Here is an 18,439-nt window from a genome sequence, read left to right as displayed (position 1 = left end):
GAGTGTTCTAATAGGAACCAAAATGGCAGTCCTAGTCTTGTTAGACCTCTCAGCAGCCTTCTTCAACACTACCAACTGTGGTATCTTCCTGTCTATAAGGGTTGGGAATTATTGGCATTGTTTTGCAGTGTTACTGTCATGAGTACTGATGGTGAGCAGGAGGGGGCCCCTATCCAGGGGGGAAAACGCATGTGTAGTACTGAGGAGTTAAGCAGCCATTCAAAGAGACACAGATCAGACCCGCCTTAACTTTTGGGGTTTATCTGTCTGGGTTTTTCCCATGCTTCTTCAGTTTGTTAGGATTTTCTGTCTAATGTAGCAGTAATAAAACACTAGAGACCTATTCCTTGTCTCAGCGTGGTTCCTGGCTGTTAGGACAGTTACTGCTCTTTCTGTGCCACTGATTCCACTTAGTGGTAGTGGAGGTGGAGACAGAGGTTAGCCCAGTAGTTGCTCCCATGTGGGATATCTCAGAGTTCAGTTTTCTCTTCTCTGCTTTCTAAGATCTACGTGAAGCCACTGGAAGAAGGAAGAGTTACAATTAGTTTGTAGATTATACTCAATCATGTTTTACCACCGTGGATCTGGCCAGGGATGCTGTAGAGGCCTTATCCTGGTGCCTGGAAGCTACTGAGATCTAGATGAGACAAAACAGGCTAAAGCTACCCAAGCAAGATAGAGTGGCCACTGTATGTCCATTATGGTTCTCTATCTGTTCTGGTGGTACCTCTTGAGGTGGAAGCACTACCTCTGAGGGAATAGGTCTGTGACAGGCTGTTCTTCTGAACTCATGGCTATTGCTCAATGGGCAGATAGAGGGAATGGCCAGGAGGGTTTTTGCCCAGCTTTGGTTTCAGCCATGCTTGTAGCACGACCTTGTTACAGTGATTCACGTCCCCATCACCACTGATTTGGGCTACTGCAATGCAGTGGGACTGCCTTTGAAGACTACTCAAAAACTGCATTTGCTTCAAATTGCAGTGACCTGTGTGCTATCTGGCACATGTCAGGATCGTAGAATATCAATATTTTAGGTCCTGCGTTGGTTTACACTAGTTTCTTGGTCCAATTCAAATTGCTGGTTTTAACCTATAAATTTCTTTATGGCTTGGCACCTAGGTACCTTAAGACTACCTTCTGCGACCATAGTTGTCCTGTCTGGAATGCTTATCCCAAGAGATGAATGGGGCTAAGGACAGGAAGCATTAGTTTTCAGCGATAGCGGTGATTCCTTAGAAAAACCTCCTTCTCGAAGTGAAACTGACTCCCTCTGTAGTAGCCTTCCAGATCAAAATTTAATTGTTCCAATGGGCTTTTGGGATGAATTGAGATGTCACCAGTAGTAGTTGCTGTTGCGATATTTTTTATTTGTACTGTAGATGTTGATGTAATGATGTTTTAATTTTGTAAAACATCAAGAGTTATTGAGATGTGGTGGCTTATAAAATTAATAAAAAATAATTTATGCTAGGCTAATTGCTGCCAGAATCTTGGCGTATCATTCTGTGCATGTACAGCACCAGATTTTATCCCCAGTGCGTTTTCACTCCTTCTCATTTACATAGTTTAGATTGAGGAACCTCTAATTTTGACTCTTTGAAATAGAATAGTAAATGTTGAGTTTTCAGTGTTTGCTGATCCACTTACTAACTGCGTGCACAGCTGGATGACTTAATTAAGGATGGTGCTTAACCAAGGGAAAATATAGGCCATCTTTGAGACAAACTGCAGTATTTAAAGTGCCATGAAAGAGTTGGTAGTTGCCCAATGTGTAGTATTAGAAAGCCAATTTGGTATGGCATTTGCTGCATTTTGCCAAAATAATTTACAAGTTTGCCTACTATTGTACTATATTGATGTGATGTTGTTTTTGCCAAAAAAAAGTTTATAACTAGTTTTTTTTCTCTTTTCAAGTTATTATTAAAAAATTGGAAACTGAGATTTGATCTGCTTCAGGAAAATGCACACGAATTGAGGTTTAATAAACCAAGTTATTTTTTTACAGTTATTATTTTAGTTTTTTTTATTATGGGTGCAATAATACGGTCTTATAAAGTCTGCAAAGAACGTATCTTGTTTTAATTGCCAGTAGTAAAGTGATACCAGTTTCTCTTTCATATTAAGGGGGGAAATGACATGTTCTGTGTGCTTGCAGACTGACCCCAGAGTGATGTGACGGTCCTTTAAATGTTTTGAAAATGAAGTTGTAGCCCACAAAAAATGAAAGGTTGGGAACTTCTGTTTTACCTAAAACTTGATTAGGCAGGTGAAGAACCACATCTAGCATCACAAAGTAGTGTCGGTTGACATCTGCAACCTTTTGGTAGCTGCTGTGCTTTACGAACAGTGAAGCTGGAAAAGAAGTAAGAATTAAGAAGGAAAGAATTGATAGACATGAAGAAATGTCATAGCATATCTGAAGGGACTGCAGTTGCATGAATCTTGCTGTATCGTCCTACCTTTGCTATGGATTTTCAAGCAAACAAATGTATAGTAATTTTGGAAAATAAATTTTATCTCCTTTTTGGAGGAAAGGAGAATAATGCTTATCCTGTATCTCCAATGAAGCCATGATCACTATTAGATCTTTTCTTGTGAATTTGTTTTCAGTTATTCAGTGGAAAATTTTAAAAAATAGATAATGAGGTGAGTGGGATTTAAATTGAAGCCAGAGACCTGGTTCTATTTAATACAGCTAACTGTAACATTTGTTAAACGACAGTTCTGACAGCTCTGTCATTGAAGAAAGCTAAGGAATAGTAATTGATATTTTTTATGACTGTGCTAAACTTTAATTTCAGTTTTGGATTAGATGAACATCGTTCCTGGATAATGTGATACACGTCACCAGAACTGTTTCATACATGGAATTGGTATAGACAGATTTGTGAAACAAGTTCATAAACAGTTGGAGGAACAAAGTACTTTGGCTTGTAGCCAATTAAAACTTTTAAAAGTCCTCTGCATGAAATCTTAATCCATAAAAAAACTAAAAAACCCAAACATTTTGTAAACTGAAGAGGTTTCCAAGAAGGAAAGAAAGTAGCAATGGTAATATATCTTTTAGGAAAAGATACTAAATCATTATTATCCTAGTGTAATTCATCCTATCTGTCTAGTTTAACAGATTAAGTTGAATGGCTGAGTCTAAATGCAGAAACAAGCTATTGAGATTATATTAAGAAACGTATGTATTCCTTTAATGGATTTATAAGCTGCTTCGGTTGCTGAGGTGACTCTAGATGATTCATAATGTATTAAAACAAAACTAAGATCCAGATAATATTTTTATTTTATTTTATTTTATTTTTTAATCTATTAGCCGCACAACCCCAATGGTATAAATAGCACAAGGATATTAAACTACTGGGGGTGGGGTGGGGGCTAAGTCCCCAAGGGGTTATATACCCAATGTCAATAATAATGTGGGGTCACAAATAGTTCTGTCCCAGGGACTGCTGGAAAAGCCATACTTTTAAGGCTTTCCTAAAAGACACAAGGTCATGGCTTTGCAGATATGGCTAGAATATAATTGGGTAAAGGAATGGCAGTTGAAAATAAATGAATGGAGATTATCATCTCTCCTTGCTTCTCATTCCCAATAGAAAATAACATTAATAGTACTCTAGTTTGATTGTCCAGATTGTTTAGCAGGATTTTAAATAGAATGATTGTGTTTTTAAATATATGTAATTTGTGTTCTTCTGCCAGTTGGTTTAGAAGGTTAATGGAAGCCTTATTAATAATTTCTTATACTTATGCATAAGTCAGCCAGTTGGTGGGATTCAAAGGTCAAATGATTTCCCCCACTCCTATGCTTCATGTGGTGTGCTTTTGCATTATGTGCAGTAGTAAATGTCAGACACCAGTGAATTCAAAATAGCCTATATTATTTTTAGAGGGAAACTTTTTTTTAAAGGGTTAGGCTGGAAGTCCAGTAACCATTGTGCCAGATGGAAGGAAGAAGTTATAATGAGTATGTTTTGATAAATATAGTGAAAACTGACATATTACATGGAACTGGGTACTTTTGTGATATATGCGATAGCTTGATCAACAAATATGTAGGGACTGGACTTCTTTTCTTTTTCGTTGTCCTTTATGTGAAATTCCTTCCTCTGCCCGCAAGACACAGAGGTGCCTTGAGAGTAAGAACAACAATAATTGAAATGGCAGATGTGGTATAACTTCTGCCAGAATGACATTGCTTTAAGGGTGGAAGAAAATACAGTTCTTAAAATTAATTAACTGCCAAATCTGTATGAGTTGATAAGATATTTTTCAACTTCCCTTGCTCATTATAGTGCCAATAGCCTAACTGCACAGCTCATTTAGTAGGGATTTAGGCATTTGTAATGGGTGAGCTTTTGCCAACTGCTTTGGAACAATTGTCCTACTTTCTTTATTATGCTAAATGCTTTCCAGGAGGCAAAGATGATTTATATTTCAATCTTTCTAGAAAGCAGATATTCTGATTTTAATTGAGAAGTTAAAGTTGTGCTGCTTCAGACTATTTAGATTTCATTCAAAATTGAGTGGCATAATAGATATTTTGAATGGCCATCTGAATTTCAGTTGTGCTACTGCAGTGGTTTCATCATACAGATTGATAGGATATATGATATGAGTCTCAAATCATCTTCAGAGTGGGCATTCCAGTCTTGAAAATTTCACTGAATTGCCTGCCTTGGGAGAGATACTTGCAATTTATTTATTTATTATTTATTAAGCAAATTTATATAGCCCCCCATATCACCAAAAGTGACTCTGGGCAGCATACAACAATCAGATAAAAGGACAAATATAAAAACAACAGATGAAGATATAAAAACCACATTAATAAGTATCATAAAAACCAAGGTGCAAGCCATAGGGGAAGGGAGGATGAAAATGGCCCCCTCAGCAGTGGAGCTGTCTAAGCAAGTGGGAGCCCCAGGCCTGATCACATAACCATGTCTTGAAGGCCTTTAGGAATATCAAAAGGGATGATGCTAATCTAATCTCAGGAGAAGGATATTCCATAAGGTTATTCAATATCAGCCATGAACCCCTACTTCAAGAAAATGTGGCCTGCCGCTCTAAGCTGTTCACTATCAACAGTGTTAAGCTGTGCATTTGTCCAAGCCTACATTGTGTATCTTATTTATTACTTATTTTTTACACCAGTTTGTATACTTTCCAACCATAAAACTGAAGGGAGTTTATGATAAGATGCAATTTAAAAACTCCCATCATAATTTGCAAATGTACTGTATGTGCTTAGAGTTGCTAGGACCAGTAGAGGAAAAAAAGGCCTCACCTTGCAGTTCAAACTGCTTATCAGCTAAGGCTTTGGAGGAGCATGACATTCTCAGTGGAATGTAGTGTAGTCAGTTTGCTTGTCAAGTGAAACTAAGAAAATGAAACTGCTAATGTTTCTTACCATAATAAACTGCTTAATAAAAGGATAAAAGGAAACTGAAGTGGTGTCTTACACTAAAGCTGGCTGGGTGACCTTGGGCCAGTCACTCACTCTCAGCCCAACTCACCTCATAGGGTTGCTGTTGTGGGGAAAATAGGAGGAAGGAGTATTAGGTATTTTCACTGCCTTGAGTTACTCGTAAAAATAATAAAGGCAGGATAGAAAATAAATACAATTCTTTCAAATACTAAGAACCCAAGCCTACCTAGTCCCAGCCTGTCTTAGAACTAAAACAAGTAAGATAGGCAGTAAATTAAGATCAGTGGTTGAATAGGACATTACTAGAGTCAGTGGCGGGGAGATTTTAGAGGCAGTGGCAGGGAGACATACTATACATTCTGTAATACTTTCGGTTCCAAGTGTAGTAAGTGCCCATGTGGCATTGTACCTGACATTTTTTTTAAATTCATTGGATTTGTAATGCTGCCCATTTCAGTAGACTCTGGACATTTATAAAATCCAAATGCACAAAACTATTTTAAAAACAAAACAAAATGGACAGTCTGGACTAAAAACAGCCAAAACAATAAAAACACAACAAGGACCTCACAAACACACTAACCCCAGGCCTGGGAACTGAGCCAGGTCTTAAGGGCTTTTTGGAACCCCAGGAGGGTGAGCGCTGCCTGTATCTCTGGGGAGAGGCTGTTCCAGAGTGTGGGGGCAGCAACAGAAAAGGCATGCTTCTTTGGTCTCAGGGCGGAGGGACCTGGAGCATATCCCCTCTGCCCAAATGTACTGGGCATGCAGAAACAATTGGAGATAGGTAGTCCCTCAGATAACCAGGCCCTGTGTCATGAAGGGCTTTACAGGTAACAAACAGCACCTTGAGTTGCACCCGGAAGCCCACTGGCAAGCAGTGCAGCTTGTGTAGCAGCAATGACACATGGGTATAACAAAAAGTGCCCATTACTGTTTACACCACTGCATTTTGAACCAGCTGTAGCTTCTTATTGGTCTTTAGAGACAGCCCCATGAACAGTACATTACTGTAGTCCAATTGTGAGATGACCAGGGTGTGAGTGACTATCTGAAGGGCCTCCCAGTCGAGGAAACAGTGCAACTGGCACACATGATGAACCTGCACAAAAGCTTTCCTGGCCACAGCTACCACCTGCTGTTTGAGCAGTAGCTGCAAGTCCAGAAGGATCCCCAAGTTGTGCACCAGTCTCAAATGGGGAAGTGCAACTCCATCCAAGACCAGTGGTGAAAACATCCCCAACCCAGGGGGACCAAACTGTCCGCCTTACCAGGTAGACCAGACAGGAAACACGACCAGATAAGCTAATTCTACTTTAAAGCTACATTAACAGAATCTTGCAAGTCTGAAAGTACAATTCTCCCACCGTCTCCTTTACTAGGGAGGGTCTCTTCTGAGCCTCTTGCCCCCGCCCACTATCCAGCTGCAGGCTATGCTGTCTCTTATCTGACTGTTGCCTAGGGATCTCTTTGCCTTGTCTCCCAAGATCTTTCCCACATGCTATCACACAAACAGCCACGGCCACTCAGTCTTGTCAGGATTGAGCCGAAGTCTCTTCCTCCCCATCCAGAGCCCAACAGCCTCCAGACACTGGATCAGTACATCAGCAGCTTCACCTGCACAGCCCAGGATTGAAATGTAAAGCTGGGTATCATCAGTGTACTGATGATATCAAGCCAAACGATGACCTCAGCCAGCGGTTTCATGTAAATGTTAAGAAAGAGCGTCGAGTCCTGAGGTAACCCACAAATGAGGGACTGTGGGAGCAATCTCACCCCTCCCATCAACACTGATCACAGAGGAAGGAGGCGAACCACTGCAGCACGGTGCCTCCCACTCCCAGCCCCCACAGCTGGTCCAGAATGATACTGTGGTTAACAGTATTTCTCCACTGAGCGATCAAGGACACAAGGATGGATGCACCACCCCCATCCTGGCTTTGCCGAAGGTCATCAACAAGCACTACCAACACTGTCTCTGTACTGTAACATGGTCTGACAACTGACTGAAATGAGTCCCATTGATCACTTTCCTCCAAGATCCTCTGTAGCTGCCATGTGACCACTTTCTCTACAACATTCCCCAAAAAGGGAAGATTGGAGATTGGACGATAATTGTCCAGAATGGAAGGTCCAGAATCAAACTCTGTCCCCATGACGTTACAAGACTGTGCCCTAGGCAACTGACTTGGACCTGCCCAGTCAGAGTCCAATTTCAAGTGAATCTGAGTGACTTTATCTGTCAAATAGCATGAATACTCCTATGCTCCTGTGGCCCAGCTCCCCCCAACAAAGAACAGGTCACTTTAAACAGGGCTGCTGGGCAGCAATCTGTGGGTGCGATAATGGCAGAAAAATAACGATGTTTCACTGCCACAATGTAAGCCACGATAGGCTATTACCTGTATTCAGTCAGATTCACTCTTTCTTTCTGCAGTGGTGCTCCAGGCACTTCATCTCCCAGAGCGCTTTGGAAAACTAAGGTATATCCTGGGATCAGCCCACAGAGAGAGGCTACATGGGAGCAGTGCAGTAGTCCATATGACAACATTGCACTGGAGCCCCTACAGGTGGTCCTTACTTAACAACCACAATTGGGACCAGAATTTCACTTACTAACCAAAGCTGTCGTTCAGCAAATCCAACCCAATTTTACAACCTTTTTTTTTTTTCAGCAGCTGTTAAGCGAATCACCACAGACATTAAGTGAACCATGTGGTCGTTAAGCGAATAATGTGGTTCCCCATTCATTTTGCTTGCCAGAAGTCAGTTGGGAAAGCTGGAAATGGTGACCAAGGGATGTTGCAACGCTCATAAATGCAAACGGGTTGCCAAGCATCCAAATTGTGATCATGTCACTGCAGAGGTGCTGCAACAGTCATAAGTGTGAGAACTGGTCATAAGTTGTTTTTTTCAACACCTTTATAAGTCCAAACCATCACTAAACGAATGGTGGTTAAGTGAGGACTACCTGTACTTTGTGTATCTGTGCCATCTCAGCTGCTGGAGCTTATTGAAGAAATAACTTTTGGGAGGATGAATACTTTATCACTGTTTCTGCATGTGTTCTACCAAATATTTAACATGAAACTAGCTTTTAAATATACTACTTTTCTATAAAACATACATTTACTGTAAAAAAATTGCAAAAGGGATTTTGCACAAACAGACCCGCGTTCAACTGTTTATTAGTATGGATAGAATAAATTAGATTGATAAATGGAAGCGAAAGGGCATTTTCTGAAGAACGGTCTGGAATAGTGCTTCATCACAAACAGCAGCACCAAAGCCTGGGGAATAGATATTTTCCATCACTGACTTGCCAGATCCTTTATCAGCAACTCCCATCCAAATAAGCCAGACACTGTAGATTATCTAGCCAGTTATCCATATGAAGAGGTGGCATATCCTCCCTTTAAAGGTTTCTCATTGTTGCTAGATAGCACACATTGCGGTAGGGAGGGAGGCTACCCCCAGCAGCTACAGCTTCAAGGACTTAGGGAGTGATGCTTCCCATACTTGGAGAGCCTTCATGAATTGTCACCGGCTTCCTTTAAAGAACCGTACACTGGAGACCTATTATCAAGCAAAAAGCTAAACAATATTTTAAAAATGCATTTCAAAAATACAAGCCCCCAATGGAATGCTCCTCCCAGAAGATTTTGTCCAATTTATTTTTATTGTAATGCTGGGGAAGGACCTAACATGTCTTAATCATTCCTGCTCGTTTTGATAAGTTTTTCAATCCTGGTATTCTTTTCAAATTGGCCTAGGAAATTAATTCCTAGAAAAATGCCAGAGTAAGCCTTTTCATAAACAATTGGAAGATTATTTATTTAAAAAATCCACCATAAAATACTTCATTTTACAGGTCAGATACTTTCTGTTCATCCTACTTTTGGCAAGGTAGATCATATATTTCCTTCTGTTGCTTATTATCTGATTCTTTTGATTAGAGGTCTTGGTGATTGCACATAAGGCTAGCCACAAAACAACTGTTTTGTTTTATGTAGTCTCTCCTAAATATGTCCTGAATTCTACCAAGTTTCCAGTGCAAATTCCCAGTCCTGCCACCATACTGTATTGTTACATTCTGATTAAAGGAAAATGATACTCTATTAGTTGTTTCTAGCAGTATCTATGCATTGCCTGACAACTTGATGCTTCTGCAAGAACATAAAGCAGCAGCTTTCCTCATTTTTTTAAAGCTGACATTAAAGGGATAAAGTAAGTGAACAAATCTATCCAGTAGAAAGAATTCTAATATGCAAATGTTTATGGCTTTCAGGTTTTTATACTGATGAAACAAGCTGTGTATGGGAGTGAGGGTCCTTTTTGCAAAAGTACTATCCAGGATACTTTCCCTTCCCCAATTGCTTTTATGCTTATAAAAGGAATGTATTATTGTGTCTTGCACATTGGCTAGGAAAAAAAAAACTAGCAAGAAAGGAAATCTACTTTTTGCACTGTATTTTTTTTCTTTCCTTCTATATTTTTTTCTTTTGTTACTGCAGCAGTATTCTGCTGTATTATAGCCAGCTGACAATTTATTATGACTGTATTAGCAAAGCAGCACTGAGCCATTTTTATATCTCCTGCTCATATCCCTCAACTTGCCCAGAACGATCTCAGTAGAATATACAGTATTAGGCTGTGGCTTGCAAAAGACTCCTCTGAAGCAAAAGTGCTACATGAAAGAGTGATTGATTGTAGTTTCTTTCCCACAGAGGATGTTTGCTTCCAACTATGCTTCGGCTTTGCAGTTCCTTCAGTGTTACCTTCTTACCGTACTTAATTTTGTGAGGCATTGCTGTGGAATCAAAGATTTCCCATGTTACTTTGTTCTCAGTATGAGCTGTTACTAATGACAAATGATTTGAAGGCAGTGGATCGAGAAGGACACAGATGACAAATCCACACCATTGCTAAAGTGCGCTGCCCTGCAATGTCTGATCAGCAGTTTCGTATCACCTATGTTGAGAAATTCAATCAGATAAAAACAAAATGATGGAATATGTAAGAATTAGGAATTAAAGGAGTCTTATATCAACATGGATTTATTTTTTTAAAATAGCTAGGCTTGAGGACTGAAACTGGCTCATCATTGAAGTGGCTCATTCAAAATATATCAAAACCCTTTCCTCTTTTTTTATATGATTAAGGAAAATACTTTCCATTAAACTGGATCTTTTCTATGAACAATTTTTTTAAAAAATGAGATTACAGTGAAACACAGTATTGTACTGTGCTGTTGAGACAGAGAGGGGGCCAGACCTCCTCCAACTCTCCCCTTTGCATTTTTAAAATCACCTGCCATTTAAAAATGAGTTGGTCAAAGAATAGATCTAAGAGTACAGTAATATTAGATTACTCACTTCAGAGCATCTTACAATATCAGCTTGGTAAATATGCATTTGGGGCATCTGTTTCTTTTTTCTCACTGTAAGACCTACCTATCTACAGAAAGATAAAAGTCTTAACTCCTATATAGTTCAAGATTTGTTTCCTGCAAATAGTCAGACAAATGAGCTCTCTCTAAAATTTGGAAAAATTCTGGACTGACACTAAATGGCATCATTGTACACCTGTATCTCTGCTGCCATCTAGTGATCGTGCAGATTTTTGCAGCTCAGCAAGTAGCTGTAACTTTTTTATTAGACTTGTCCTCACTCTGTTGCTTTAGTTATTTATTTCTTCCTTCAGTTTTTAAGGCCACTCACCTGCCAGGTGATTTGGGCAGCTTGCCTAGGATTACAAATGTCATAGTACAAAACAGCATATCCATAAAAGTACATTGTGCCTGGGAGAATGAATGCCAAGCACACACTTAGGCAGTTTCATGCTGCATTCTGGCCCAGTGGTTGGGGGAAAAGAACCAGGTCTTCTAGATCCTATGAAAGTCTGGCAGGATCGTGGTTGTCTGAATGTCAGGACGGGGCAATGCAAGCACAACTGAGGTTCTATCAAGGTTACAAGGTTTATGATATGAATCAGCCTGTTACTACTCCATTGGATTTGAATGCTGATCCTGACAGCAGCCTTTGCAAATCAACATGCATGCACGTTTTGTTTGCAAATACTCTTACGTAGCATTTGCTGTATTATTGCGCCAGAGTTGTTTTTGAAAGCAGCTTAACTCAAGTCATTTTGTCAGTACTTAATGAGGGATGCTGTTGATAATCCAGGAATAGGCCTGGAAAGTTGGAAGGTGGAGAAGTCAAGCGTAAGCTGCAAAATCAGCAACCTTGTCTGATACAAGAAGTAACATTCTCCTGTAAAGTATGTAATATGTCAATGTGTATGGCAGTTGTCAGCTGTGCAGAACTACTGATTTGTTTCAGCTGCATTGATGACTTTTTTGGGTGTGTGTGTGAATAATATTCCTTTTCTTAGAATAAAATACTGGATCCTTGAAAACTTGGGGTTTTCTCCCATTTTTGGGAAATCCAGTTTCTTTAGCTATTTTACCAGGCAAGAATATTTATACAGTTGTTCATCCTACAATTTTTATTACTTCTTTCAGATATTTAATTCTGAATAAGCATTAAGGTTATAGGATGCTCAGTATGTCGACGAAAAATAGGTACAACAAATTTGCATATTTGAATGCATTTTAGGCTGTTTGATCTCAATATCTGGACTGTTGCAACTGGTGCAAAATGTGGCAGCCAGCCTGCTAGATGGTACAAGATACAGAGATGATATGCCTGTACTGAAAAATCTGCACTGGTTGTCAAACGCTTATTGGTCCAATTTAAAATATTGATATGAACTTTAAAAATCCTGAAAGAGCTCAAGGCTTGTCTGTCTAAGATACCACCTCTCTTACAAACTTGCATGGGCCTTAAGATCTGCAGGAAAGGTCCTTTTGAAGATGCCTCTGCTGTTACTGGCCCAGCTGTCTGGCACCTTTTTGCACTCTGTGTTTGTCCTGTTCTTGAGGTCTCTTGAGTGCTCAAATTGATTAGGAAGATAGTATATAAATCAAATCAAAATAAATTAAAAGTTTAATGAGGAACACCCTTCTTAGAAAAATAAAGGTTACCAGTTCAAAACTTTGTGCTATCTCTTTTATATTGTATGTTTTTGTTATACCACTGATAGACTCAGAGCTCTGCTCCTCCTCTTCCACATGCCAGCAAAAGAACATTCTACAGTGGTTACAACTTTTCTGTCCTCCATCCATGGAAGTACACTTTTGTTTTAGTCCTAGAGGATCTTATTTCAGAGATGCAGCTGTGGAATTGCTACATTTAAATGTTTTGTTCTTGTTAAGCATGTTTAACAGCATTTGGCTTCTCTCTTACAGAATTTCCCCTACCCAGCCCTCACTATTGAATAATTTATCTAATTGCAGTGTATCCTGACTCCTGTACCATTAGCCTTGTGGCTGTAAGTGATATTGCTAAGCATACCGACCAATTGGCTTTCTGGGATGATGTTTATGGCTTCAATATGTCCTGCATGAAAAAGGTGGTAATACCTGAAGCAGTTGTGGAAATCTTAGATTCAAGGACTCTTATATCTGAAGCTTATGTCATCAAGGTACTGTGACAGATAATGGCATCTTCTAAAAAGTAGTATCTCATTCATTCTCTTTGGGGACTGTCCTTATATAAAACTCTCGTTATAGAAAATTAATATATTGGCTTTTAATTCTTGGTCAATAGCAATATAAAGTCCATGGTGCTATGGATTTTTAGTCTTTTGATAGTGTATTTCTATCCCTGCCTCCTAGCCCCCCTCTTGGGGGAAAGAATAAAATGAAATCAAGAATAAAAGGAGAAGGTGGAATAAACTGTTGACTGTAGTTGTCTAGGCTCATTTGCAGTAGGTTCACCAAGGTCTATTATATAACTTACATGGCTATCTTGACATCGTAACCCTCAAATTCTGTCCTTTTCTCTTTTTCTCACTCACTCTGTTGACATGATCAGCAGATCATATGTTCTGGAGCTGTGTTAATTAATATTATCTATTTTTAATATTTGTAGAAAAATGTAATGTTTTTCCATTTATCCTGAACAGATTGGTGGATATTGTCTGCATGGTTAAAAAGTGACAATACAAAGTATATTACCAGTATATTGCTTTCTCTGCAAATAGATGTTGGGATATTTACCTAGTATCACTCACCTTCTACTATTTCCTGAAACATCTGAGAATGTTTTCATTATTTGCATATTGAAACTATGTCTTAGATAAGATTAACAAATGGTTTGGAGAAAAGATCCTTTCCTTGGTTCTCTTGTTACAGTAAAGAAGAAAGAGGCAATGTATTGCTCTTTATATGGTATTTTGCACAGTGAAATTACATTATCTGATGCACTGAAATTGGTTGGCTTTTAATTTAGAGCATTCTCTCAGCTTGGTTTCTCTTTAGATGTGTGAAATTTTATTCTCAGAATTCATGGAAATTGAAGTCCATGTATTTGGTGGTGGCCAGGCTGAGAAAGGTTGGTCTGCTGCTAGCACTATCTTCATGTTGATCAGAATAGGCTTCATTGCACTGTATTTCAGATTGAAATTGCACTTAGATAATTTCATCTAATAGCACTCTTCAAATAATGTAAAATCCAAAGCCTCACTGTTTCAAATTTATTCCTCTGGAAAAATAGGGATCGTGTAGTTTAGTGATAAGCATACCTAGCATGATTATGGATGCTGTCATTGTACTTTAGGTGCTTTATAGCCAGTTTGGTGTAGTAATTAAGGCACCAGTCTAGAAACCAGGGGACTATGAATTCTAGTCCTGCTTTGAGCACAAAACCAGCTTGGGGTAGCCACTCTCAGCCCTAGGAAGAAGGCAGTGGTAAACTACTTCTGAAATCTTGCCAAGAAAATTGCAGGGACTTGTCCAGGTAGTCATTTGAGTCAACATTGACTCAAAGATACAAAAACAAACAAACAAACAAAAAAGCCAAGTTGTAGTTTTAAAACTGAAAAGAGATTTTAATGCAGTCATGGTGGATAAAATCTTTCAGATAACCTTTACAGTCTGAACATATTTTCCTGTGTAACATGGAAACCACCCAGAGTCCTTCCTTGTGGGGGGAGATGGGCGGAGATAAAAGTTTGATAAATAAATAAATAAACATAAATAAATAGATAAACATATAATAAAGCTAAGGAATTGACCAAGAGTGTCTTTATGAGTAAATAACCAAGCTTAATAGCTTTCCAGAACTGATGAAATATCCATGAGATTATAAAAATGTACTTTATTAATCATGTAATGTCGAAGAATATATATTCAGCAGTCAAATGTGGGTGAATATGAGTAATGCCTTTGTCATACTCTATTTAGCCTCATGAAAATCTGTTAATATGTAAGACTGAACTGAGTACATTTTCAAGGATAGTTCTATTTTATGGGCTGAACAATTGCTGAACGTCATTTGTATACTGAATGAGTATAATAGAATTGCTGGGCTAGAAAGAGGAGAATAGATCTTCTGGCTCCACTATAGATATATAATTAATATTAGTCTCTTCTTGAAAATGTTCAAGGATAAAACTTGACTTAAGACTAGACTTCTGGTAGTTTGTTCTAAGTTGTTTGTATACAAAATATTAGATTGTAAATATTTACTCTGGATCCCATAACCACTGTTTCATGGTTATTCTAAGTGGAAAAATGAATTATTATTTCCATTTGGTTAGGCCATTTTTATTTGTTTTTGGAAGGGTATTCTATTTTTTACAGTGGAAGAATTTTTATCCTCATTGTATAGTTTGTGAGAGAAGACATACCGGCTCTCCATTTCCATTGATTCACTTCTGTCTTAAATCGTTTATACTTATCGTTTTCACATACGTTGAAGTTTAAAAAATATATTTAATACCCCTTTTCCTCCCAAGCCAAGAGCTGTGTACAAAAATGAATTTTAAAAATCTGCCATAAAACAAAGCAACAAAAAAACGAAGTACAACAATTAAAAGAAATTTCATTTTTGAAAGGAAGACTGGTAATAGCTGCCCTGCAAAGACTGGCATTGACAGGCATGTATTCAGTTGTGGCTTCAAACATGATGGAAAGGGAACCAGATGAGCTTCCCTCAGGAGAAAGGGCTATAACTGGAGTGCCACCACTGAGAAGACCAAACTTCTAGGCACCACTGTGAGCCAGACTTGCTAGAATAAAGGAAATGTTAAAAGTTGCTTTTTTTAAAGGAAAAGTTAATAATCTAACATACTGCTGAGATGTGGAGTGATGAATAATTCAATGGAAAAAGTGTATCTTCTGATCCTTACTCAGCATGTTTTTAAAATTCTGCAAACTTCACTGCAAGCTACTTAAATTTTTAAATATTATCAAAAGTCATTTACCATGCAGTGTTGGAGAACAGCAATTTAAAAAGCAATTAATAACCCTAAACTCAAAACTGAGAGCAAAATTCCGTATTTTTGGCTTGGATTCCCACATATAATTATATATAGATCTGGTAAATAACTCGTTTTGCTGAGAGAAATGCTTCTGATACAAGGCCTTTGGCCTTTAGCACTTACTCCTAGGTACAGTATACCCGATGGTGCATTTGTGCATCTTGCACTCCTCCCGTAGGAAGGTTTCATCTGGGAGGACTGGGAACTCTACTGTAAAATCTGCAACACAGAATAAGTTAAAATAGTTATCAGCCTCTCTAAATTCCATGTATGATTTTCTTTTGTTTGGTTCTCAAACTCTTATTTGCACTATCTTGCAGCGGATAGATTGCCATTTTGTCTCAGTTCCAGAACTGGAATTTTCATCAGACTTCGTTTTGACAGTCACAAAGACTTCTGTGTGTACGGTAAGTTTTGCTTCACTTGTTAAAAACATTTCTGGGGATCAGATGCCTCACTTTTTTAATATTTTCTTTGTGCTAACTGATTTTTGTTTGCTGATAAAAACCACTGACCTGGTTGCATAATTTGGTAGCTGCAGACATGCGGCAGTCTCTTCAAGCAGATTTGTCTTATTCTTGACCATTGTGTTGTCTTGGCTGATTATCTTTCCAACAGTTAAACCATTCCTCTTGAATTTTTGACTGTCATGTCTCCTTTTTCCTGATAAACATTTTTATCTTACCTTATGTGTTAACTTTACATGTTGCTTTATACTTTGTAAAAACCTATTAATTTTTTTTCAGCCAGTATAATTCTCTTGCATCTAAAACACTTGTCACTTGCTTTCTGTAATTTTCATTAATTTCATGTAAATATGACTCCTCCTTTCTCTAAATTTGCTTCAGATAATCCCCCAATGCTTCAGGAAAGAACGTGGACCCATTCCACCAGTAATTTCCACATGTGGACAGGCAGGATTAAATATAACCCTATTAAGCATCTTCAGATTTATTTACAGATTGTTCAGTGCTTTTGTATAGAATACTTCCTGTATCTTTCCATTTTTCTGGATATATATAATCTTCCTCCATTTTCAAATTCCATTTTTTGTTTTGTATACATTGATGTTCTCCAGTCCTAGAGTGATAGATGTGAAATGTAAGGTTTGGGAGTTATTGTTTTTTTATTAAATATTTGTGGGACTGCACAAAAAAGCCAACACATTGCCGAACATTATTTGTACTTTTTAATGTAAGATTATTGACATCTTATGACAAGAATTTTATGATGAAATGTGGCTCTTTAGTCAGAGATTGACAGTCCATCTATCATATCAGACTGCCTAATCTTGCAGAAAATAAACAGCAAATACATTATTTGTATTGTGTTTGTTGGAGATGGTTAAACATACATTTTTGCTTGATTTCTGAATCTCAGTTTTGATCCATTTTCAAATTCCATTTACAATAAAAGAATAAATGTTTAATATGTTAGTATGTTTTATAACTACATGATGTAGTTATAAAGTTTCGTAAACTAGAAAACAGAGAAAATTATTTGTTTCTATTTGGCAGTGTGGCATTTCCAGCCAAGTATATGTAGTGCTGCAGCCTGAAAGAAATCTCTCATTTTCAGACTGTCATAAAGAAACAATAATTCACTCTCTCCAGTAGGTGGTGCAAAGTATTAACTTCTCCCCCTTCCCACCCTCCTCCCCCCCCCCCCACCAACAAATAGAATAATGGATTCAAACTATTTATATACAGTAGGACGAATGTAGGCAATATTTTCACATTCTATTTTGGAGGTACCAAAACTGTTGAATCTGCTCCCCTGGGACTCTCATAGCTAACCTGGGTTATTTTTGTTGCACTTTTGCCATTTATTTCCTCTGAATGTAACACAGCAGCATGCTTCGTATACTGTAGATAATTATACTTGGTACCTTTCAGTGATGGAATTCTACATCAGGCATTTTCATACCATTCACTGGTCGCCATATTTTTGTCACATGTCAGCTTGAAAATCAATATAGAAAACATAGAAAATAAACTATGCAATGCACTTAGCTGTCATGTGAATCTATCAGGTATGAATGCCACAGATAGAAGCACCAGTAACCAAATATCTACATCTACTGTCTCTATCTAATGTTACTTCACAGCTTGTCAATATGTAAAAAGAAGTATTAGAATATAACAGATCAAAAGATATACCAGGGCATTGAAATTAAACAGCAATAAGTCTAGATTGCAATTCTAGACTTGATCTGTGTCTGAATGACTAGATTTTATTCATGATCAGTTCCCACTGGATTTGGTAGGCTGCCTTACTAAAATCAGCCACTATGTGTTCTTGAACCATTTTAATACGGTAATAATATTCAGAGGTATACTGAACCAGAAATGCCTAGCCATGCTGACGGTTTAGGGGAGATAAAAACACTTTGAATATCCCTATAAAATGAACACTGTAGGAGGAGATGCTTAATGATCTCAGTTTGCTTTGCTTCTTATTTGGAGCATAGTCACTCCAAATATGGCATTAAAATATCTGTGTTCCAATATTGCAGAGGGAAGAGCAGTAAAGTGCATTAATATGAAGACCCCTCTGTATTTTGGAAGCTCTAATTGAGTGAGATATTTTTGCAGAGTGCTGGAAAGTGTTTGG

General features: G+C 38.1%; 1 protein-coding gene across 1 annotated transcript in view; it reads left to right on the top strand.

The window, feature by feature from the left end:
• Positions 1 to 18,439, top strand: part of PRMT3 (protein arginine methyltransferase 3) — a 75,174-nt gene that overhangs the window by 37,846 nt on the left and 18,889 nt on the right. The window contains exons 12-13 of the mRNA XM_063289574.1: positions 12,798 to 12,985; positions 16,147 to 16,233. Coding sequence (XP_063145644.1) covers positions 12,798 to 12,985; positions 16,147 to 16,233 — 275 coding nt within the window. The remainder of the gene's footprint in view (positions 1 to 12,797; positions 12,986 to 16,146; positions 16,234 to 18,439) is intronic.

The sequence above is a fragment of the Candoia aspera genome, chromosome 1 (assembly GCF_035149785.1).
Source record: "Candoia aspera isolate rCanAsp1 chromosome 1, rCanAsp1.hap2, whole genome shotgun sequence".
In the NCBI taxonomy this organism is placed as follows: domain Eukaryota; kingdom Metazoa; phylum Chordata; class Lepidosauria; order Squamata; family Boidae; genus Candoia; species Candoia aspera.
This window is presented reverse-complemented; position numbering and strand designations above follow the sequence as displayed.